The sequence below is a fragment of the Syngnathus leptorhynchus genome, chromosome 11 (genome assembly GCF_054491065.1).
Source record: "Syngnathus leptorhynchus isolate UIUO chromosome 11, UIUO_Slep, whole genome shotgun sequence".
NCBI classification, from domain to species: Eukaryota; Metazoa; Chordata; class Actinopteri; order Syngnathiformes; family Syngnathidae; genus Syngnathus; species Syngnathus leptorhynchus.
The window spans coordinates 1,659,843-1,683,202 of NC_141205.1; the positions used below are offsets into that span (position 1 = coordinate 1,659,843).

Below are 23,360 nucleotides of genomic sequence, written 5' to 3' on the forward strand. Positions count from 1 at the left end.
CCCCCCCCAAATAAAGTGAATTGGGAAAACGACAATTTTCAGTTCAGAGACGCATCATTACCTTTAGCTGTAGAATGATGTGTCTGGCTGCTTTTGGCTGCATGTCTTGACACTCTCATTGTTAAGCATCCTGTAAGGTAAAATAAATACAGTTAAATACACACCCTTCTGTCTCAATCAGAACTGAGCATAATTAGCACTGTAAAGGCATTTTCTATGACATGTACACAGAATATAATCCTATTCTTAATCCTAGCAAGTGCATTCTGTGAAAATATTCAACCCACCCATAATATGAGAATAATGCAAACACTTGTCAAGTGTATACATTCTTGTGAAAGCACTATACAAATAAAAATGAGTTGAGTATAATCTATGATCAAATGTATCGACAGGGGGAGCCAGAGAATCATAATGGCCTGACTCACTTGCAGGTGACCAATTACCTAAACGCAATAGTAAAGTCATCATTACAATCTAAAATTGGATGCAAAATACTTTAAGACCATAAACATAAAACAATTTGATGAAAAAGCGAGCGTACAGTGTTAATTGAGAGTGCCCTTATGTAGGGAGGGGTCGAGTACTCCCTGTACTATATCTGTCACAGTCATTTGGAAGCGCAAGAACTTTGTCACATGACGGTCACTGAGCACCACCCACATGTTCTCACACATTCATGCACATTTTATGCAGCGTCTGTCACGAGACGTAAGAGAAAAAAAAAACCTCTATGAATATTCAATGTGGAGCTTTTCTTCCAATGAAAGGGTGACAGACTGCAGAAATGTGCTGATAACCCTAGAATCCAGAAATGAAAATCACAAAAGAGCCTGACTTTGATGGTTTTAAAAAAAATATATAGATTGCGAGTGAACTGATGATAAATACTGTACATTACGAGAAAGCTTCTCCAAAGCTTCTTCTCTAAAATTTTTTAAACAATCATCATTTTTGGCTGGTCCTTGTGACTTTAGGAAAAGTCCGCAGTCTGCGTTTGGTTGCAGATGCTGACAAATGAATATTTGAGGAAGGAGACTCAAAGCCAGTGTCCACACAGTGTCCCGTGCTGGTGGGTGGCCCACCAGGGGGCCACAAGAGTGCTTTGCGGTTGGTAGGACACACACTGCACTTAGTGAGGCAGAAGATGGAGGAACTAGAAAAGGTTTGCAGTTTTGCTAGAATAACGTGATACTACAAAAAATCATTTGCCTCTCCTTTAGAAAAAAAAGCAAATTTGACAAGAAATAAGTTGTGGCATCCCTCAAGGTTGACTTGAAAGTCCCTTGATTTTTATTCAAGACTGAAAATTCAAACACTTTACAAGATTAATGTCGCAATCCTATGTAATTATTATCATGTTTTTAGAAGCAAAATGCAGTTTCAAATCATGGCACAAGTGGTGGAATGCAAATTTGCTGTATTTAATGAAAGTGTAGGCAGACAAATTCTGTATTTTATTCATAAATAGGACATTGTCAAAACCACGGCCTTTTTTGGGGGTATTTTTGTTTTTGGACGAGGAGCTAAAAGTGGAAAAAGCTTGTCTATTTTTCATGTGGCCTCACCTCTGATGAAAGCAATTGCATGTTTTATCATCACATCGGACATATGCCGCATCTGTTCCCGAGTGCCAAGGAAAAGCACTTGCCAATTTGTGTCACTACTTATGGAGAGTGTTCCTGCTCCCACAGGCTGCATGTTCACACTATACAGTATATACTGTAGAAAAATATCATTACAAAAAAAAAAGGCATAATGTGGGGAATGTTTTTGCAGATTGTTTTTGTAAAAAAAAAAAAAAAATCTGCTTTAGGTTGAAGGGTCTGAAAAATCTCAGAATACAAATTCCACGTGAAGGAATTTTGACATCTATAAATTTCCAAATATATTCTTGGAAGATGACTGGTTTTTTTTCTTGAAAAAAAGAAAGACCTTTTTCTCATTGCATTCTCGCTGAGAAAATAAATGAAGGTGAACAACGAGTAGTTTAAGTGATGATTGCGGCAAAATGAAGCCAAAGTAAGATTTGTGTTTTTTCTCTCAACCTTCGAGGCCTCAATTATTGTTCATGTTTGAGCTTATCTCCTGTGCAGACGTTTTCTTTTCTTCCCTCCTGTCAGTCAACAAGTGAAAAATTCATTTAGCAATTAACGGAAGCGCGCCGGTCGTTATCGTGCCGTGCGCCAATCTGCTTAGCGCTGCTGTCTTTTCTTCAAAGTCAGCACTCTTTCTTTGTCCTACGACTTGAGCGTGTGTTTTATTTGATTTGATTCCCGTTCATGTGGGAGAGCATTTAGCAAAAAGCCATAACGCGCCACCAACAATGGCAACATGACAGCTGTGTTCTCTAAAAGTGCTTTCTTTTTAAGATTGAAATTTTAAGAGACCTGTCACAGTTTTACATTTTTTGTTCTTTTTTTCTTTTCAGAAAAAGTCCCAAGTTGTTTTTTGTTCAAGTCAAAACTAAATTCAAAGAGTAATTTAAAAAAATATATAATTTACTGAGAAGAACTTGCAAACTCTTACTTTTGGGGTGGGTGATGAAAAATAAGTGATCATTTTTAATTGAAAAAGTTGTAACAAATGTAACGTGTCACTTTGCACACGTAAAAAATTCACATGCTATTTTTTGTTTAAAAAACAGATAAAATGCCAACACCTCAACTAAACAAAGAGGTAAATAAATTGTTATTTTTCCAACTTCAGCACACACTGAAAAGTGTCCGCAGCCACGGTAACAAACCGAGTGAATAGTCAAGTGCTGTCTGTATTTTTTTTTTTACTTTGCAACACGTACGTACAAAGTGAGGGCCAGATTCTATTTTTAATAGACGGTCTTTTCGTTCAGTTAAAGTTAGAAAGGCTAAAAGCTTTAGGGCCAGGTGGATGCAGACCCATTACGAAAAGAACAAAGTTTGTTGTGTGAGCAAACTTTTTTGTTTATTCCCCCGAAACAGGATAAGCGGTTTGTAAAATGAAGGGCAGGATTCGCAATAGTATCCTCAACTAGTAGAATGACAGTGGAATTATCACACAATTGTCACAACATAGCTCAGTCATGACGACCACCAATTGGAATTTGCCATGGTAAATATGAAACAGGCTTAAGTTTATCATTGCCAATCCTTTTCAGGAAAGAAACATTGCTCAGGAAATCCTAAAAATCTTCAATTTTGGTAGATATACTTTTAAAACTTGAGGGGGTCAGTCCTTGGCTGGAGGCATTCAAATGTGTCAGGGGTTATTGTCATCAACCTCCTTTGCTGATGGCACAATGGGAAACATGGAGCTGTGCCCAGTCCTTTCACTGACACATACACTCAACACATGCAGTGTTTATCCTCTCTGATTCTCTGCAGCGTGCTAAATTAATCTGCTCCCAATCTTCACGCGAATGTGTGGATGTTGTGCCGTGTGTTGGCTTGTCGTACGAATTACCTGTTTATTTATAGACGGTTGTTTTCCGCTGACAAGCACGGGAAAACGTCTTCCTGTCTTTCTGGGAATGTTGTTTTGTGGACAAACAGGACAGCTGCTTCCTTGAGGTCAGCGTCAGAGCATTCAAACTCTCTGAGGGGGAAATAAAAACATGCACAAATAAATAGATAAGGATTACATGAGAGATACATATCTTGAACTGTACTCATCCTTTACACACCGTCGGGGAGGGGAGTCTCTTCCCATAAAGATGAAAGCCAAGCAGACTTTGCGGTGTAGACTTCTGTGGTGTCATCACTGAAACACATTCAAGAAAAAGTCAGTCAAAACCAAAAATGTCTCACAAGATTTGACTCTGTGAGAAAGAACATCCGTTTGGAGTTTTGAGGTGTTTGGAAATTCAGTAGCCGCCGCTGGTGGATCTGCTAATTTGATGACAAAAAACTAGACTTGATTGAAGACTTCTTAAAACGCCTTCTAATCATGTGTAGGTTGTGTCATGCAATTTTTTTTTTTTTTTTTTTATGGAGGCGCAGGCTTACAGTATGCCAACCACGTAGGACCCGCAATCTTAAAGATGCGTTTGCACACAACCGACCCTTGTATGCGGTGTTTGTTGCATTTCCTGTATTCGGTGGAGGCAGGCGTCCTCTCTGTGGCTTGCATGGCCAATGTTCATGTGTCACGGTTGTCTTTTCCCCTGGAGGATCATCAGCCAGCTTAACATGCTGGGAAGACGTGACGCTGTTAAATCAGTGGTGTCCAAACTACGGCCCGTGGGCCATTTGCAGTGGTGACGTCCATGACTCATTTCATTCTTGGAGATTTCAAAGTAGTCCTTGCAGACTTTTTTTTTTTCTGAATGTGGCTTTTGGTGGGAAAAGTTGGACACCTTTGTGTTCAACCTAAAATAAATATTTATATGGCGTGCGCATCTTCATCCCGGCCACAGGGATGATCAGACTTGCTCCTCTTCACTTGCTTTCATTAGATGTGGCGTTTTTTTTTTTTTTTTTCCGACTCAGCACTCGTCGCAGCGGCGTGAATCGTCCCTCCCTCACTTGGCCCCCGCCCACCCCAAGGGAGCGAAGGGTGTCATCGTCTCTGTCACGGTCACGAAAGTCGCGAGGTGAGCAATGCGGAGGAGCTTGGCTGATTGAGGCCAAGCGCGCCCAGGCGTACAGTGCACGGAGATGGCGGCCCGTCATAAACGCATCAGCGCCGAGATGAAGAAGGGGCGGGGGAAGGAGGAAGTTGTCATGGCGACACTGCTCCGGGATCAACGCTAGAGTGTTATGCTGCAACATGATTTACCGTTACTTTTAGTGAGCTGCAAGGAAAAAAACAATGTTTATCGCAACAAAGCAGCAAATGAAAAAGGAATAAAAACATCAGACACTTGTCTGAAGGTGGAAGACGTGCAATCACGGCTGACACCGAGGTGCTCTAAAAGCAGCCGCACCAGCCGGAAGCCCTGGTCCACTCATTGGCTGTCAAGTCTGACGAAAGAAATCAAATCAAATCAAATCCGCACCTTCTCACGAGTCCCCCTTTCTCCGGGTAACGTGCGAGAAGGCTCATTTAACAACGAGGCACTCTGAAAGGAAACTTCATATTTGGGAAATAAGCAAGCACACTAGCTGGTGTACTAACTGGACAATATAGTGAAGCCACACTTGAAAACGCCAGAACTGCATAGTTCGCAGTCTATACAAGTGTATTATGTGTCTTTCTAGGATATTGCCATAGTGACATCATGTCTGGCCTCTGAACATAAAGGAACTGGAGTGTGACCTCCATTTTGAGCGTCTTTGGCAGAGGCATTCATAGAAGGCAAAGTAGGCATCCCGTCTTCAATGTGCACCAGTAACCTGATTACCCGGTTGTCACTCCGGATAAGGACCGGGCTTTTGGGATGCTTCTGGGATTCTCAGTCTGTGGCAGAAATCTTGGGATGTTCTCGAGAAAGGATGTTAGCTCATGCATGGAAGGAAAACCTAATGAGCTCAGAGGATAGCAGTATTTTTTAGGGCTTGGTTTAAAGTTGGTTGACTTCAGTTTTAGGGTTGAGTTGGAGCCAGTGTCAGAGATAAGGGTTAGGTTATGTCAGGCTGAATTTGGTGAGATGAAAGTTTCCCCATCTAAATGAAAAATGATGTTCCTGTGAACAATCTTTCCGTTTCTTCTTTGGGAATGTTCCTTGGACATGTGGAGCAACGTGACTAAAAGGAGTAGGCAGGGGAAGGCAACAGGATACCATCAGTGGGTGGACCTTGCTGATTCGCATTTCCCCTTCCATTCCCTTTCTCTCCACTTTGCTCCACTTGACTTCATCTTTGTCTTCCAGTCTCCGCACTCACTGACAGATCCTGGATTTCCTTGAAGAGCTGGAGAAGGAACCACCCTGGCATAAAACAATGGCGCTACGCACGCCAAGTATGGATCCCTCTAAAGCCATCCCAACTGACGAGAAGGAGCCCGGCGAGGTTTCAGCCGGGTTGACGCCACCCGCCGTCAACCTGAGGCTGACCCGAAGTTTGTCCAAGTCGGACTCGGACTTGTTGGCGCCGCCGCTCGGGCAAGACGACGGAGGTCATAGTGCTCGGAGCGGATCCGTGTCCAAGTGCAAGCAGAGCCAGACCTCCAAGGAGCGAATGCCTTCCTTCGCCTCGGAGTGGGATGAGGTAATCCACGAGTTGGCTTTGAAACTACCACCGGAGGCCGATAAAAGGGGCGACTCAGGATTAGTGTGGGAAGGGGGCACGGCGTTGGGTTTTGGAAAAGTGAGGAAGGAAGTCCCGCGGAGGTTGCCATGGTAGCACCTGCGGGCCGCCGCTCTGGCATGCAAGCGACTCGGTGACTGGCGGCGTTCTCCGTGTAGCATCCAGGGCTAATTGGGCCTCTGCTGTCATGACACATCCACTCAGTGTGTTATGAAAACTACCCTCTCTCACCATCGAGGGCAGTGGCGAGCATCAACCATGTCAAATCGAGAAAGCAAAAGCAGCAGCCAGAATATTCACAATTATTCAGAAAGAGGTTTGAAGGCAGTGGCTGCAAAAATAATTATCATCATCATACCGATATATTTCATATTAACTACCAAAACCTTTTTCCCCTCAACATTGATTGAATGATTGTACAATGATAATAATGATGACAATAATGGACATGTATTATGTACTACAAATTGTGTACTATAATGTAAATATAAATGATCATTGTAAACATTCAAGTAAAAAAAACTATTTCAAAACAAAAAAACAAAAGCATTGCAACAATACAATAATAATGTCAAAATCTAAAGTCATCATCAAGTTCATTCATACTATTTTTGCTGATAATTGCTATTGTTATTATTGCCAGCCTAGGTACATATGTTTATTTTCACCAGCAATCGAGGTGAGTATAATGACAACCACAAAAAAATATTACCAACATAAAAGGTGTCCTCCTTATGTCCTTGTATAATTGGCTTGACATTTTCAAGTAAAGTGTTTACGCAAAAAAAACCCAACCTAGAAAGTAAATTTGAAACAACATATGAATGAAACTAACTCACAGTGTTGTTTGACGTCAACAAGGTCACAGCCACTCTTGATCATCCATCCACTTGACATTTGGCGGACACGTTGAAGTTTGTGTTTGTGGTGATTGTGTCATCACAGACAGACCCTTGCTTATCCCCCAGCCCCCTCTCTCCTTGACACCAGTGTTTATTCAGGCTGTGCTGGGTGGGGTGTCCTGTTCTCAAGGGCATCCTGTTATTGCAGCTGCTCCCCGACTCTCTGATGCTGTGCGCGACACGTTTGGGCTATTTGTGCACAAAGCCAAATATTTGTGTGTATTATCTTGGGAAGCCATACGACAACATGACACACACATACACGCACGCACTGACTCACCAAAGATATCCATCTATCCGTCCGTGCCTCCATTGGCCCATTCACTGACTGCACTTATGTATTTCAGCAACAGACTCAATACGCTGTTTGTTAGCCACAGGTACATATGAAATAATAATGATGTATATTATATAGAATACATCATAGTTATGTATCAATGAAAGACAATATACACTGTGTACATACATATATAATGCATATAATATTTATAATACTACATGATAATCAAGTACAAATGAAAGACATTACTTGCTGTACATATGGTATATATATATATATATATATATATATATATATATATATATGAACATTATATACTGTATATGCACTCAGATATATATACTATTCGACTCTGATTATAATTTTGAATTGTAGCAAAACTAGTTGCCAACAGTCGACTACTCCCAAAAAAAAAAAAGTTGATTGAACCTCGCACAATCCTGGAAGGCTTTAAAGGTTAAACACAAGGAGCGTTTCTCTGCTCTAAAAAAAGACCTAATTGGACTGTTCTATTTTTTGCACAAAATGACTGTGTTGTTTTAGCAGCTTTAATAAGACAAATAATACGCTGCGGTCGTTTTGTATCCTCACTGCAGATTTGGGGAGGCTAAAACAACTGGGTGAGTGCGTGTGCGTGTGCACTAGCACCACACTAAGTGATGTAATATTTAGTGTTGCACTGCTTGGCTGCTGGTGGCATCAACACTGTGCAAGCTGAGCCTTGATTCATTTGGAAGGCAGGCGGGCGGGCGGGCACGTGGGACGCGTGGCACACCGCGCCCCAAGCAACACAAACCTCATATTCACTCTTTGAATTAGCCCACTTACATTCTATATACACACATACATATAGGACATCACAAGCAATCTAAGTGCACCTTTATCGGAGTCTGTCATCAAAATGTCCCTTTAGTGATGATTTATTTACGTGCTTGACTATGTCATTATGAGTTGCACATAAAGTGCTAAATATTTTACATTTAACACATACGTATTCCCAAACATTAAGGCCCGAGCAAAGTCTTACTTGAATTTTTGGATTGTTATTAAAATGCCTTTTTGGAGCATCAACATGGCCCAAAACACGCTACGTAGCGGTCTGAATGCTATAAAAAAAAAAGGCCAAGATAAATCAAGTGTTGTGTAGTAAATAAATCGTCAAATAATATGTCAAACAGATTAGAATTGAAATTGGATTATTCCTCATGAATGTCAGACTCAACCTTTGTCATTTCAAGTTTTATACAAAAGTGGCAAACACTGAGCTATAAAATACAAAGTAAACGCAGAGTAGTGAATTATATTTGACATTATTAGCGCCGTTATTGGAGTGTGTGTCTCGTCAATATCCTTGTCCCATTGGCTAAGGCTTGCCTATTTCTGCTGTGTGGGGCAAAAGAGCCCTCTGCCCCTGGTTGCCAGGGATACAGCCTTTTGAGCAACGTTGCTGACATTTCCATTCAAATGAAATATGACGTGGAGTTTTATTTTCCAACAGATTGAGAAGATCATGGACCTGATCGGCGCCGGCATCGGGACGTCAGATAAGAAACAGGCGAGCTCAGGTAACATGTTTTTTTCTTTCCACAATTTTATTCAAAGGACGCAGTGATTTTTATTTCTCCACCTTCCTACCACCCCAAGAGAAACCAACATAATTTATTGGTGTGCTAATAGGAAATGACAAGTGGGGGCTTGGGGATTAAGGGAGATTTAGTCAGGAAGCGTTTACAGAGCTTCTTATTGCTCAGCGCCGCATTTATGATAGCCTGGTCGGGTTTATGCGCCGGGCACGGCACGCCTCGACCTTGTCACCGATAACATCGGCTCGAATTAGTATGACTGTTAAAAAAACAAAAAACAAATCTGATATACCTGGAAGAGCTAAAACTAAGCTCGGCTAGAACACAGACTGCCAAGAAAACGCCACCCTCATTTGGAGCTGCACCAAATGCTCATCTGTCATTAATATGCCCGCAGAGAAATGAAGGAAAATGGATTTTGGAAATATGAGATTAAACCCAGATTCGATAGGCGGACCATATTGACTCCTGATGTATGACTGAAAGACACGCAAGAGGGTTTCAATCCAATCAATCGTATAATGTCTCCCTCTTCCCTGGAAGTGTCCTGCTCTGTGGTTATCATCACCCTATTCTTCAAATTCCCCATTTCCCGTGCATTCTTGATTCGAAGTAGGACCCGAGCGCCCAGGGTTATTCTGGATTACATAAAGGAGAAAATGCAATGTGTTTGTTCACCTTTTCCGCCTCAACAAACACACACATGACATATAACATAGGTGTACGTGCACTATTTATAAGCCAGTGTCCCACATTCAGCTGAGTCACGGAGGTTAGCGAGCGCCGTTGCCTTTTCCCTGCCATTATTCAAATGTGTGTCACGCGCTAAAGAGCCCACTGTGAGTGACGACACAATGTATGGATATCAATAGAGCGTCAGATGCATCACTTGGAAAAAAAAAAAAAAATCGCTGGGGTGTTCCGAGGACAACTCGGGCAATGTTCTTGCATGTAAATCAGGTTGAAACAGAGCGAGTGCAAGTATTAACAGTGCACAGTTTGTGGACAAACACACTCACACAAACACGCATGCACGCGCACACACATACTCTGATGTAAAAAAAAAGAAATAAATAAAATCCCGTCCTCAGTTTCCCTGAATTAATTCAGCTTTGCCGCTCATTTCCTCACGTGTTGACAAGGAGCCGCCGCTACTTTTGATAAAAAACAAATGCGGGTTTGAGCCCCGTTGTCTCCTCCTAACTGGCAAGTTTGCATACGCCTGCATCCATATATAAATTCCTTCCGTTCCGACAAAAACAAAAACATTAACCTCGTTCCAATACTTTTAGAGGGGACTGTAGCTCACAGGGAAAAAGGTTTGTCTGAAAGTGATGCTGCTAAAAAAGAAAGTATGCAATCCATCATGATTGTGGCCCACTTTCCGCCCTGCAAGAGCATAATTATCTTACTCTTGTTATCCCAAAGCAATGGAAATGACGGGAAGGGGTGGTTGATATTTTTAACAGGCTTTGTCTGGATGCGCTGGCGTTCAAAAAGCCCTTTAGTCAAGCTATGGGGGTCTCACGCTGAATTACAATTAGATCCTTCTTACTCGCTACTAGCATCTTAACTCGCCCATGCACAGCTTCATCTTCCTCAGCCACTGATGAGCATTAATGGGTCACAACCCGCCCACCCCGGCCGGCCTTGCCCTTTTTTTACCTCGACACTGAAACCTGGAGCAGCAGCAGCAGCAGCAGCAGCACGGCCTACCTGCCTGCCAATCAAATTGAAAGTGAACTCAACAACCAATTTGGCCTTCAAGGAGGGTGATTGTGGGCGGCTTTATAGTAATCCCGCTTCAGATAACGCCAACCGCCATGGCCGCCGCAGAGAGCAGCAATGCATGCTGGGATAGCCTCTGCTTTGACACTTGTGCGGCAAGAAGCTCGAACTGGATTTAATAGCAAATTCATTAAAAAAAAATCCGTCCATCTATTTATTTGCTACGATAGGTACGGCTGGAACACATCCCAGCGGACACCTTGGATTGATGACCTGTCAATCACCGGACTGACGCACAAACACACACATACGTACATAGACTTGAGAAAATTGACATTCTTAAAAGTACCTAATGTACATTTTGGCAAACAGCAAAGATCAATTAGTCTTCAATGAAGTGAATATGTGTAAATGTTTAAACAGCTCTAAAACCACAGTTGCCTTTTTTTTTTGTCATCTGGAATTGCTAATTGATAAATGAAATTTGTCCTGCATTTACTGACCATTGTTGAGAAAATTGATTTGCTCTCCGTCAGGTTGTACTTCCAAACACACATTTTTTGGTGCATGTCCCTCGTTGATTAATTATTTAAGCCTTAGCTTGTTTTTTGCTGACTCCTGTTGCGTTTTTCCATTTTCTGTCTGAACCATAGAAACAAATGGCGTTTGGATCTGCTAACCTGCGTAAGCCACGAAACAACGGACATGCAAGAAGCATGCGCATTCAATATAGCATGCGCAGTATACCATACCGTGTTTATTTTTAGCTTTGGAGCTATTGTAGTAATACTTAATGCGATTAAGATCAAAGTCTCCCCAGACTGCGTGTTTTTCTTTTCTTTTTTTTTTCTTTTTACATAAGATCCAACCTGCGAGCGTGTTCTTGAGCGGATAACGTGAGAATGCGGTCCGACACGACAGGAGTTTGACTCCTGTCTGTCAAGCAACCCACTTCCACTATGCAGAAAATAAAATCCAACCAAGATTAAAGACATCTAAATCGAGGCAAAATATGCATGTGCTTTTTCAAAATATTTCCTTTTTTCCAAACAATTTGAGAGTATTAACTTTAAAAAATATAATAAAACATTGTAACTTAGGTTCTTTCATTCGGCCCAGCCGTATTTGATTGATAATGTCAAGGTGAGCGGGGTGTGGTTTTAGTGCTTTCAAGGAACACGCCCATAAAGATTTGTCACAATTCTGTCACCTCATTTTGTATACTTGGCGTTTTTTTTTTTTTTTGCCCCCTAATCATTCCAACTTGGCAACCTTGTAAAATGACACTTTACTCTGTGTTGTGTCAAATTAAGAAGCCATCAATTTCCACCATAGCAGGATTTGAAATGAAGTCATTCTATTCCTCGTGTTTTCATTGCACTGTTCCAGCCCCTTTCTGCAGTCCCATTTTTGTCTTTGTTCCAGTTAACCCGTTCCATCACCTTAGAACATGACAGTCCCTTTTTTTCTCCACTCTACCTGTGGTGTCCTTTCTGCACCAGCAAGATTAGAGCGCCTCTTGCATGTGCATTTCTAATCAGTTAGAGAGCAAGAGAGAGAGAGAAAGCAGTGTGTGTGTGTGTGTGTGTGTGTGTGTGTGTGTGTGTGTGTGTGTGTGTGTGTGTGTTCATGTGAGACAGAAAGCGAGCGAGTTAGGAAAGGCTAAGGCGAGGAGGGGTGATTACGTGGAGCAGCACCCCATACGGCAGCCCTGCAGTGCGATCCGGAAAAAAAGGGGGGCTCGGAGATCGGCTGCGCAGAAAGCGCAAGAGACCAGGACTGGGAGGGTGTTCAAAAGAGCAAGGATGAGAGACAAGGTATAGATAGACACAGAGGGAGGAGAGAAGGGAGAGAAGGGAGAGAAGGGAGTGAGGGGGGCATGATCTTTGCTTCCAGTCGTGGGGGAGGACGGCAGCGGCAGCAGCGGCGGCGGCAGCCGGAGATTGAGGCAAATCGGGAAAGCGGCCAGGCGGGACGGCATGCCCTGTGAGCAGTGAGGCGCTCCGTGTGCCCCCCTTAAGCGCCATTCCAGCAGGCAGGGCCGTACGGGCATGCAGCAAAGCGGCCAAGGAGCCAGGTGGGCTGCGGCGGCGCTCCTGCTCTTCTTCTTCTCCTCCTCGTCAACGTCGCGGACGCCCCGGGGGACGAGCGTCGTCGTCTGAATGCCTCCCAGGACTCCCAAGCTCCCACTCGGGATTATGAAATTGAGGAGTTGAGGAAGCGCCCGCTCCTGCAGGATTTTACAAATACGCCCAACTACCTACTTAACCTTTGTGGCTCGCTCACCCCCCCCGCCGAAAAATGACCGCGCCGGTACCTCAAGTGTACTTTAAGAATGCTGCTACCTTGCTCGTACGAGCCGTGCCCTAGCTCTCAAAGCGCTTGACCAATGAAGCCATGGGACTCAGCCAGAGCTTTACAAGTATGTGGTGACCACCCCCCGACCCCGACTTTAGGGATAGAGTGTGTTGCTGTGTGAATACCAATGTTTTTTGTGATGTCTTTGGAGCGGCTTGCCTCTCCGATGCTCGGTGGGCCCAGTTTAGCCCAAATCTGTCAGCCGGGTTCCCCGCTCTCCCTTCACTCTGGGCTGAGCGTAAGCCGTTAGCCCGTCCCGTCCTTCCCCTTCCTCCGGTGTCGTAGCCCGCTGCGGGTTGGGAGCCCCGCCGACCTATCCCCGAACCCCCCCTGTTATTTTTCCAACCTCGGACCCTGCCTCCCCCGAGCTCGGCCTGGTGCTGCTGCACTCGGCTCTGCCCGCGCTGGCCGAGGATGATGTGGCAGTGCCACGTGTCGTCCTCCGAGTGCCGCTGCTACCGGCTCAACGGCTTCTCGCTGCTCAAGCGCTTCCCTCTCTCGGCAGATGGGGCGTGCGGCAAAGCCCTGGACCAGCCGGTGGGCGAGTGGCTGGAACGAGCCGGGCTGCCGCAGTACGAGGGCAAGTTCCTGCTCAACGGCTTTGACGACCTGCGCTTCATGGTGAGTCACCTGGACCTACCCCTTGACAAACCCTCAGGCCTCCGCTTCCTGCTTCCTGCTCCTGTCACCCCCCCCCCCCCCCCGCCCATCCACCACATCGGGGGCGGGCTAACTTTAGTGCACAAGTCTTTCTTTTTTAATGAATCGAGCAGTTATTTCATCGTGCAATTGCAAAAAAAGATTTCAACATTCTAAATTTATTATTTACATTGATTCAATTCACTGACTAACTATTTATAGGGGTGAATGTAGCATTTTTATATGTAAAATATTGTTTTATTAACAACAAATCCATGAACTATTCAGTGATATATGAGAGAAAATTTTGTATTCAGTTAAATGATAAAGAAATTAGAAGAAATTAAGCAACAAAAATGATGCAACAAATAAATGAAGAAAATTGATTAAATTTGCTTATTCATTTTTTAACTCACAATTAAAGCAGCCTTTTCATGAAACTGTTTTAATGTGTATGCAAAATTTCCTCTTTTTTTTTTACCAAATATTTGTGGCTTTACTACTTACAGTTACTAACCCTAACCCTAACAATATACGTGAAATTGTTAACGTTCTGTTTTCTTATATTAGAAAATAATTCTTTGATAAAATAATGCAAAATAGTGTTAATGCACATGTATTTTCTTCCTCTTCTTTGCATTGCACTGAGGTGAAGAGCACGCAGATTGATTGACCATGACCCCCCCCCTCAGCCCCCCCAACACCTCCTTTTCCCAAGCGGGAGCATAGGCCACCCTCATTGCCATGACAAACAGCCATCAAAAGCCATTAACTTTTTCCCCGTCATTAAAAACGAGATGATCTCATTTTGCAGCTAAATGGAGCCCACTTTGAATGCACTGCAGCTTCTTCCAGATGAACTCTGGATGCTCCCGTTACGACCGGTGTGAATGTTTCACACAGTACCTTTGTGAATTTCTGGCGACTTCATGTTTCATCTGTGACATGCTTTTGTCAAAATAGCGCAAGGACACTTGACGTGTTTTTAGGGGCCTGGCTCGTTAGTCCCCGTTTACTGCGGAGCCAATAGCGAGTACGGCTTTTGTTACTGTGACAAGCGGGGGGGCGGAGCATACGTTTTACAACTGTCATCTCTCCAGGAAGTGTATGCGTGACAGTGGGCAGGCTGCTGGCCTCCCCAGAGCGTGGGGTAAAAAGTGCAAACAGCAAAAGCATTTGAACTTGCTTCATAGATTCAAGCAAACACAAATGCAATCTTTTGTCACGCTACAGAAAAGCTGCTTACCTTTGGAGGGTGTCTCCGCATGATCACGTTTCAGATGCTGTAGTCGAGCCGTCACTTGAAAGTGGCTCTGGATCTTCACCCAGTCATAGGTGGAAAAACTGTGGCGGGACATATATGATGTCAATTAGCATGACTGTTATGTGTAAAAGAGTTTTTTTTGGTCACAATTGCCAAGCAAATGGGCGCATCCGGAAAGTAAGCTCATCGTCATGGCCTCCGCCTACTCTAATTACATATTAATCAGTTGCTTTAACTGCACCTCACTGCGCACAGCATGACTAAAAGCATTATCATGTTTTATTTGATTTATTTCTTTTTTTTTTGCTAAATTGCAGAGAAATGCGCCTTTGACGTCGTTGGCTCCCCGGGTCAAGCCATGGCCGGCGCGGCGTAAATAACGGCTCCCTGGGGGGCTCAGAGCGGCGAGCGTTTGAGCTGCTGTTGGGTTACGTCACCTTGTCACGCCGGAGCTCGGCAAAGAGGCGTGGAGGGAAGCTGCTCCGTGACCCTTTTAGTATACAAGCTAAACGAGAAATATCTTTGTACATTTTTCAGTGGAGTTGCTTTGATTTACAAAACCCATTGTAGGCTCTTCGGGGGCACAAACATATTTGCCATTCAAGACCAATTGCAAAACACAACGTTTGGCACATTGGATAAAGGAAATTCTTTGAGTGCTACATTTGTGTTTAGGAGATTCAAAGCATTTTGAGAGATTTGTGTACTGTATATTAATTTCTGCTGGATCTGGTGGGGCACTGTCCCACTTGCCCCACCATGTATCTGACCAACATTAGTCAATATTAAGTTTACAGCCAATAGATCCCTCCCATGCATGTCATTAGCATTACAAAACAGATTTTCATTCAATCCGATTTATATATGACAAATGCCAAATTGAAAAAGTGCGTCTCGGTGTTAGATTGGATGATTCCGTGCAGGAGGGACGATTTCCCAAACATAATGTGATGCAGACTATGGCTCATTAAGCATTCTGATGTTCATTTGTGTATAATGCCTCATGTGTCTGCTGGACCTGACACATGGGTGAGATAAAGGATGGGCTTAGCGAGGGAAACGAGCTGCGCTAAAAGAACGCCGATGCCATGCTTGTAAACAACGGCAAAGGTCAGACGACTTGGGTAGACGGGGCGGATGTTTCATCGCGTGCCCTTTTAACATGCTTCCAGATTTGTCAATGTCAATAAGCAAATGTTCTCCAGTAGGGGGCAGTGCTTTTTAGAACCGCTTTCGAATTTTGCACACGTTACAAATCAACATTAGTTTCATCCTAAAATTAAAAAAAAATTAAAAATTGAACTTAATCGAAATACATTTTGGTCAATTTGACCCACAATATAAAAACAACAAAAAATCAGCCTCTCGGCACTGTGTAGGAGCTCGAAAGTAGATCAATTTCTAAGTGCATTTTGAGAATTCATGCTGGGCAAAGAGTCACAGCCAAGCCGTCCGGACGGCTCTTCAAGAGAACTTTCCCCCAGCGGCCTGGCCCACAGTGCAGAGAAAGCGCATGAGTGGCGAGGCGTTCTGTGGCCAGTGACGAGTGCGCCGAGAGGCAGCTTTTGAGGGATCATGAATTATAAACAGCTGGGTACTCATTCTCATCATTTTTACACGACGATTAGCATTTTCCGCCGGAAGTGGGTCGCCCATCATCGCTCCCTTCTATGACTGTCGACTTTTTGTTTGTATTTGTTAGAGTGCACTTGTTGCCTTGATGTCCGAGCAAATGTGGCAAATTGTCTACTGAGAATTATATTCGTTGCAAATTTGTCTGGTGTCTGTACACCTTAAATATTGCATGTAATCGTGCGGCTTTCAACAAAAACCCGCCAGTGTGGACATGAGCATGCTCAAGCCTTCTTCGGGTCCTATAGAGAATTTTATTTAGGGCTTCAAGTTGAAATCCAAAGCAAAAGGTTGATGTTTGACATGGCTTTGGCCTGAATGTCAAAAGCGAATTACATATATCTAGGGAACACTGTAGCCACCTAGTGGCTAGGAGGCCCCAAAAACAGCCACGAAGTTGGCACATGAACACATAAAGCATAACACGTGACTGAGTGACGCCGTTCCTGCGGAGGTCTTTCGAAAAATAGGGATAAAGACAATTTGGCGTACGGGGTCAAGAGAGGAATGCTAATTTAGCCAGAACACACAGCAAGAAAGAAGAGAGCTATCATCATCATCAACATCATCATCGCCGTCACCACCAATCACATCACTAGCAGCGTGCGGCTCATTAACTATGCAAGTACTCAAGCGTACATTTTGCCGTCACGTGACGTCAAATAGAGCCTCCCCGGGCATCGTTGAACTGGGGAGAATCTATTTCGGGCTCCTATCCTGGCGACCTTTTATTAATCGGGCTGCAGTGGTGCTTTGAGGCCAAGCCAGCGGGATGAAGCAAAGACAGAACATTTTAACATTCTTGGCTTGAAACAATCAATATGCAGCAGTACAGCAGCACTGGGGAGGCAAAAACGCTTAGATGCACATTTTGCGGCCTCGCTCTACGGCTGCATTCCAAATCACTCCCTATTCACTCGATCCAGTAGCTGTTTGGTAGAAGTCAAGTACTTGTGTATACGTACAATTATCTTAACAGAAAATAACACAATGTTATTTGTGTAATCTGCTTTGACAGTAAACAATCTGGAACTTCTTGAAACTTCTTTTTCGAAATAAATGTCACTGAATAAAATTAAAACTGTCACATTGTTAGTGGCTTAACCTTAATTAATGGGTTTGCATGTCATCGTTTAGAACATTTATGTACATTTTGTAGCTGACATTTATGTGGAATCCTTTTCATTTTTCTTTTCCTATACTGTATTCCATTTGATCAGTGTCTGTGTCAACTAGATATTCTTCTCCATAAATCATCATATAGGGAATGAGTGAATGAGTACATATTCACTTATCTCCTATTCTTGAATTACTCCATTATCATTTTCAATGCAAACTACAATACAGCACAGTCCCCCATATAAAAGCATTTCTGTCGCTCTCCTGATAAGGATCCGCTTTAGGAACCATAGAATGATCCTCGTTTCTTTCCCCGTGTCAATGAAGGCAGCTCTTGTGGACGCATCCACCGAGGCTTTCTTTGTTCCGACGCGTCGCACTGCATCACATTGATCTGGCCGCGCCATGCACAATTTATTTGACTTCATTGTCCTCCCACTCGCCTCGTGTCAGGTATGCGCTAAACACTGGCATCCCAAGCCAGCGGTAGCCAGTGCGCTATGTATTTGGGCAGTACGGAGGATTCCGTGAACGCTCAGCCTCTGGCCACTCAATGTCATGGCCTGTCTCGGGAGTGCCCGGCCTCTTGTCCAAAGACAGCTGGGAAAGGCTCCAGGTCACACGTAGCCCTAAGTGCTATGCACACACACACAAAAGATGCTGCACAGTTTTTCTAACCCACTCGCTCGGTTAGTGTGGACTTTGAGCAGATTGAGTTATCCCCCCCCCCAGGGTTGGATTAGTTATTTTGACGAATCGGATTCGTGTGTATTTGGATAGGCTGAAGAGCTGGCCATTGAGTTCATTTCTATGCCTTTCCTGTGTATGTGCAGGGAAGTAACGTGATGGAAGATCAGGATCTCCGAGACATCGGGATCACTGACCCAGGACACAGAAAAAAAATCCTGCACGCGGCACGCGGACTGCCCAAGGTACTCCAAGTTGTTTTCTGTTTTTGGATGTTATGTTTGGATGTATTATTATGAGACGCATGGTAGCCACATTTGACACAATTGTGCATTGGAAATACCTAAAGCGGCCTAAGCACATACAGATGAGCTGAACAAGCATTTTCCCTCCCTTGTGATCAAAAGTGCCCGATTGATGGATGACTGGAAAAAAATGATCTTGAGCTTGCGGTGAGGGGTGTGCTCAGAGTCGTTTTTCTCAACTGCTGGAAAAATGACAGGTCGGGAGCGGCCGCTAGAAGAATTCATACTTCCAGTACCAAATTCCATTCACGAGAGCACCACCCATCACCGTTTCCATCGCTCATGTTTGGATGACATGACATCCCATAATGGACCATTGGCTGACTTCTTGTGAAGTGTTAAAGATGGTCGGAGGAGGCCAGAGGAAACTCACCTGTGACGTTCCTGCTGCAGGTCAAAGCTCTGGGATGTGACGGTAGCACATCTCTGGCCTCGTGGCTAGACGGCCTGGGCCTGCACGAGTATCTGCCCAATTTCCTGTCCAGTGGCTACCGCACGTTGGAGTGTGTCAAGAACCTGTGGGAGTTGGAGATCATCAATGTAAGCAGCCTTCACTGAACCACACCTTACTCTTTGATATCCATGCCAAAAGTTGAAGAGACTACGATGTGATGAGAGGTCTTTAGAGGTGAAGCAGCAAGTGATTTCTTGCCCAAAGTTCTAAAAGAGATCAAGATTTCAATTATTTACCTCTGGATTGCATACACACACTTGGATGGTGCGTCCACGTCCACTTTTCCTGTTATATTCCAAGATCCAATAAATTATGATTGGTTTTCAAATTTACATTCCTAAAATTCTACATAACACATCATAATTGCATCACAATGTTTTTTTCAATTATATTAGAAGAAAGAAACAAAACCAAATCCTATGATCTCAGTATTTTTGTGAATGCAATGCATTGCAGCCGTTTCGAATACGATGCCATAGTCACAGACGTTCAATCGAATTCAAGCATGTTATACATCTATTCTGGTTTATGGCATGTTGTGTGTAGAAAGAAGGTCAACTGAGGACACCTCATATTACGCTCCCTGGCAGTTGGTGCTTTTTTCAAAACCCTTCGAAGATATTTTGCTCTGTGACTCACTTTAGCTGGGGCTATCACATCATTTACTCTCATTTGTCCAGGAAGTCGCAATTATGCATCGTGGCAAAAATACCACAATCAAGTTTGCCTCTAGTAGTATTTTCTTTCGTTAGCTTGGTTTTAGCTGAGCAGAGGGTTGAGAACATCAGTGTGTTGCCATGGTTACATTCCGCAGACTTTCTTAAAGCGTCCCATCTTTTTTTTTTTATCCCTTCTTCTTCCATCGCCGCCATGCTCTGCAGCATCTCACGGCAAATCAAGCATCGCCGTGACCTACAAAGCGCTTGACGTTCCCGCACACCATCTTTAGTGCTTGATTATGAGGATTTACACAACCTCCAACCCCCGTGGGAATGCCAGACTTCCAGACCAATTCTTCCACGAGACGGGATGAATAATTGAAGTCTTTAGACAAAAAGAGATATGCACAATAAGTCTGTTGCTGAGGATATCGTAGCGCCAGAGCTAATTGCAGGCGGAACGTTAATAACAGACACGAGTCTGCTAATAGGCAATTATGCAAATGGGTCCCATACAGAAGAGTTTTTGACTCCATAAAACTAACAACCTCTGACGACTATAATCACAGTTTAACAAGGAGGAACGTGCTTTGAGAAGGTGAGCATCCTAAAATACACCAAAAGAGGATTCCGCCGCCAGCGTACAGGGTGGGATGATTAACCCAAATGTGCACAGGTGAGTCGAAGATTGAAATTACAATGACGTGAAACTGGACTTGAAAAGTTCTGAATCATTGAATGGTGCGACTGTTCTGGTGCCTCTGGTAAGCGATAGATTTCAACTGAATTACTGTGATTATTCCATTTGTTAGCAGGTAGGTGAGTTAACTTCCACTCAGTCCGTTATCAGGGTTCCTTAGTCAATCAGTCTGACCTCTATTGGTGCTGTGGCCTCTATAGTGCCTGTCTTATTTTGTGAGCAAAATGGGCTCACTGTGTTATTTAAGCACGATGCACAAAGATGCCTCGTGAATTATGAAGCGTATTCAAAACTGATGGTAAAACAGATTGAGGCTGAATTATTGATGGCCAGTCAAGGGGCGTGTGCTGCCGACTCAGTGGATCGTATGAGTTTATGTTTGGAAATGGTGCTCTTTGCTGCCATAGGTCATCAGGGTGGGTCCACTGGGCCACAGGAAGCGGATCATCGCTTCTCTGGCCGAGAGACCTTACGAGGAGGCGCCCTCCAAGTCCAGACGGCTGTCTCCCATCATGGTGAGACCTATGATGATACTACACAGTCAGTTTCACTTCCTTAGAAAGCGTAAACAGGCTTTCATTTCACCGACTTATTGGTGAAGCAAACCAAAAAGTAACGCTTGGTAGAAACAGGACGATTTAAGACCAAGAAGATAGAATCTCAGAGAATCGTTGGAGACGAATGTTGGCTCAAGATCAGGAAAGCTGAAAGCGACGTGGCTGTCTAAACATTGTATCGTCACGTCTTTTTCTCCCACTCAGTTCCATGACCTCCTGTCCCAAAGCACTTGCCCTCTGGGCCAGATGGACCCCTACACCAGTCGCTCTATGGACATGCTGCTGCCCCTGGCCGAGGCGGACCGGCGGCGGCGATTGGATCAGGACGGTAGCGTCTCTTTGCGTTCCTACTGTGAGCGGCCGCGCTCTGTCGTGAGTTCCTGTTTCCTTCACATCCTTTCATTGTTTCTTCGGAGAATTTTACAACCACTTTAAAAGTTGGAACACCCTCAAGTCGTATTAGTCAGAAGATTAAAATCTGATTTACAATCCATGTTCTTAATTCATTTATGAAATCAACCAAACAATTAATCATTATTATTTAATTCAGTGGGGATGTGTGGGGGAAGAGTTCATTTTACGCCACTGTAGATTTACAACCTGGAAACAATTTACAGATGCATAACCGCAATTAGATGGTGATGCACCATTTCACATACTATATATATATATATATATATATATATATATATATATATATATATATATATATATATATATATTTTTTTTTTTTTATTCTTATATGTCCAAAATGCTGAATCTGGTGAATCCCCAGATCTCAGTGTTGTGTCACGTGTCACAAAAGTGTCACTAGCAAAGTGACTTAACACGTGAACCCGGCCAACATCTGGGTCCCGCTGTCACGAACTCTCGTAGCTCTGACTTGACGGCTTGGTCCTCAGGTGAAAGCGCTAAGAATAACTTCAGTGCCACCGCCAAATGTTAGCGTTGGTTAAAGGTCAAAAAGTGGCGCACCAACTCAAACAGTGTGGAGTGCGTGACCCCACAGGAAATGCCACTACACGTGTGCTACGATGGCTGATATCAAGGATCCTTTCTCCATCCGGATTTTGCCGTCACTGCAGGACCGACACAGCGAGCGACACAAAGAATCTCGTGTGAACCTGCGGCCGCCGAGCCACTCTGCTACCTATGCCACTGTGTCCGCTTGGCACCACCAGCCCGAGAAGCTCATCCTGGACGCCTGCGGGTACGAGGCAACTGTAAGTCCTAAGATAACCACACAGCTCCTCCCTAACATGACCTTCTTATCTATATATGTTATGCTAGTCTCCATAAATGTCTGACCTGGTGTGTTCTAACGGCAGTACTTAGGTTCAATGATAATCAGGGATCTACGGGGGATCGAGTCCACACAAGATGCCTGTGCTAAAATTAGGGCAAGTATTTCTCAAAATATCCATCCATTCATTATCTGGATAGAGAATTTTTGAAAGAAGAATGATTGTTTTCTTTGCAGAAATCAAAGGATTCTAGAAAGGGTCCTGTTGTTATACTCTCCATTACCTACAGGGGCGTCAAGTTTATTGACGCAGCCACAAAGGTAATGACGGGGATCCTCTGTGAAAGCATGTCACTAATTTTTTTTGCGTTTTCTTTCATTCTTTTCCATCTCTTCCGCCAGACCATAGTTGCAGAGCACGAGATCCGAAACATCTCCTGCGCTGCCCAGGACCCGGACGACCTGTGCACGTTTGCCTACATCACCAAGGACCTGAAAAGTGGCCACCATTTCTGTCATGTCTTCAGCACGGTGGAGGTGGTAAGTGCTGGCAGAATTTGGAAGACAATTCTATCCTGATTATAGCAAAGAACACAAAAAGCCATACTCTACATGTCATTTGAGCAATTTCCCGCAATCACACAGACGCAGACGTACGAGATTATCCTAACTCTGGGCCAGGCTTTCGAGGTGGCCTACCAGATGACCATGCAGGCCAGACAGAGACACTTTATCCCCCACTCGTCCCTGGGCTCGGAGGTCGTCGAGACCAAGAGCAGCCGGCCCGTGTCGCAGGCGTGGAGCAGCATGAGGCGATCGGCAGTGAGTAGCGGCGCTATTCTTCTTCTTCGAATGGATTGACCTAATACGAAGGACTGAGTTTGTCGGAGTCATCTTTCTGCGTCACCGTTGAGCTTGTTCAGGAAGTCGCCCACACTGTTGACACATGGCAAACCGGCCTGCCAAGCACCCAACTCATTTTTATGTATACAAATGCTTGAGATGCCAAGTGAGAAATTACCCAAACTTTTTGTGAGCAGCCTAGTTCTGAAACAGACCGATCTGAATTGTAACTATGAAGAAGGT

At 44.0% G+C, this 23,360-nt stretch overlaps 1 protein-coding gene and 1 long non-coding RNA gene across 5 annotated transcripts in view; one reads left to right on the forward strand and one right to left on the reverse strand.

Annotated features, from left to right (window-relative positions):
• Positions 1 to 7,378, reverse strand: LOC147048751 (uncharacterized). The gene is made up of 4 exons (XR_015067530.1): positions 7,004 to 7,378; positions 3,662 to 3,738; positions 3,442 to 3,573; positions 1 to 130 (listed from the first exon to the last, which is right to left on the reverse strand). It is a non-coding gene; the product is annotated as an uncharacterized LOC147048751 (long non-coding RNA).
• Positions 5,578 to 23,360, forward strand: part of anks1ab (ankyrin repeat and sterile alpha motif domain containing 1Ab) — a 22,620-nt gene continuing 4,837 nt past the window's right edge. The window contains exons 1-13 of one of the 4 annotated variants that reach the window (XM_085923348.1): positions 5,578 to 5,703; positions 5,789 to 6,125; positions 8,845 to 8,911; positions 13,521 to 13,636; positions 18,503 to 18,601; positions 19,055 to 19,201; positions 20,882 to 20,989; positions 21,236 to 21,403; positions 22,117 to 22,254; positions 22,360 to 22,431; positions 22,512 to 22,595; positions 22,677 to 22,814; positions 22,920 to 23,096. In XM_085923348.1, the coding sequence (XP_085779474.1) occupies positions 5,859 to 6,125; positions 8,845 to 8,911; positions 13,521 to 13,636; positions 18,503 to 18,601; positions 19,055 to 19,201; positions 20,882 to 20,989; positions 21,236 to 21,403; positions 22,117 to 22,254; positions 22,360 to 22,431; positions 22,512 to 22,595; positions 22,677 to 22,814; positions 22,920 to 23,096 (1,581 nt within the window). In that variant the 5' untranslated portion in view covers positions 5,578 to 5,703; positions 5,789 to 5,858. Of the gene's footprint in view, positions 5,704 to 5,781; positions 6,126 to 8,844; positions 8,912 to 13,042; positions 13,080 to 13,520; positions 13,637 to 18,502; positions 18,602 to 19,054; positions 19,202 to 20,881; positions 20,990 to 21,235; positions 21,404 to 22,116; positions 22,255 to 22,359; positions 22,432 to 22,511; positions 22,596 to 22,676; positions 22,815 to 22,919; positions 23,097 to 23,360 lie in introns of those variants that run through there. The other 3 variants (XM_085923346.1, XM_085923350.1, XM_085923349.1) reach the window with 3 other exon arrangements.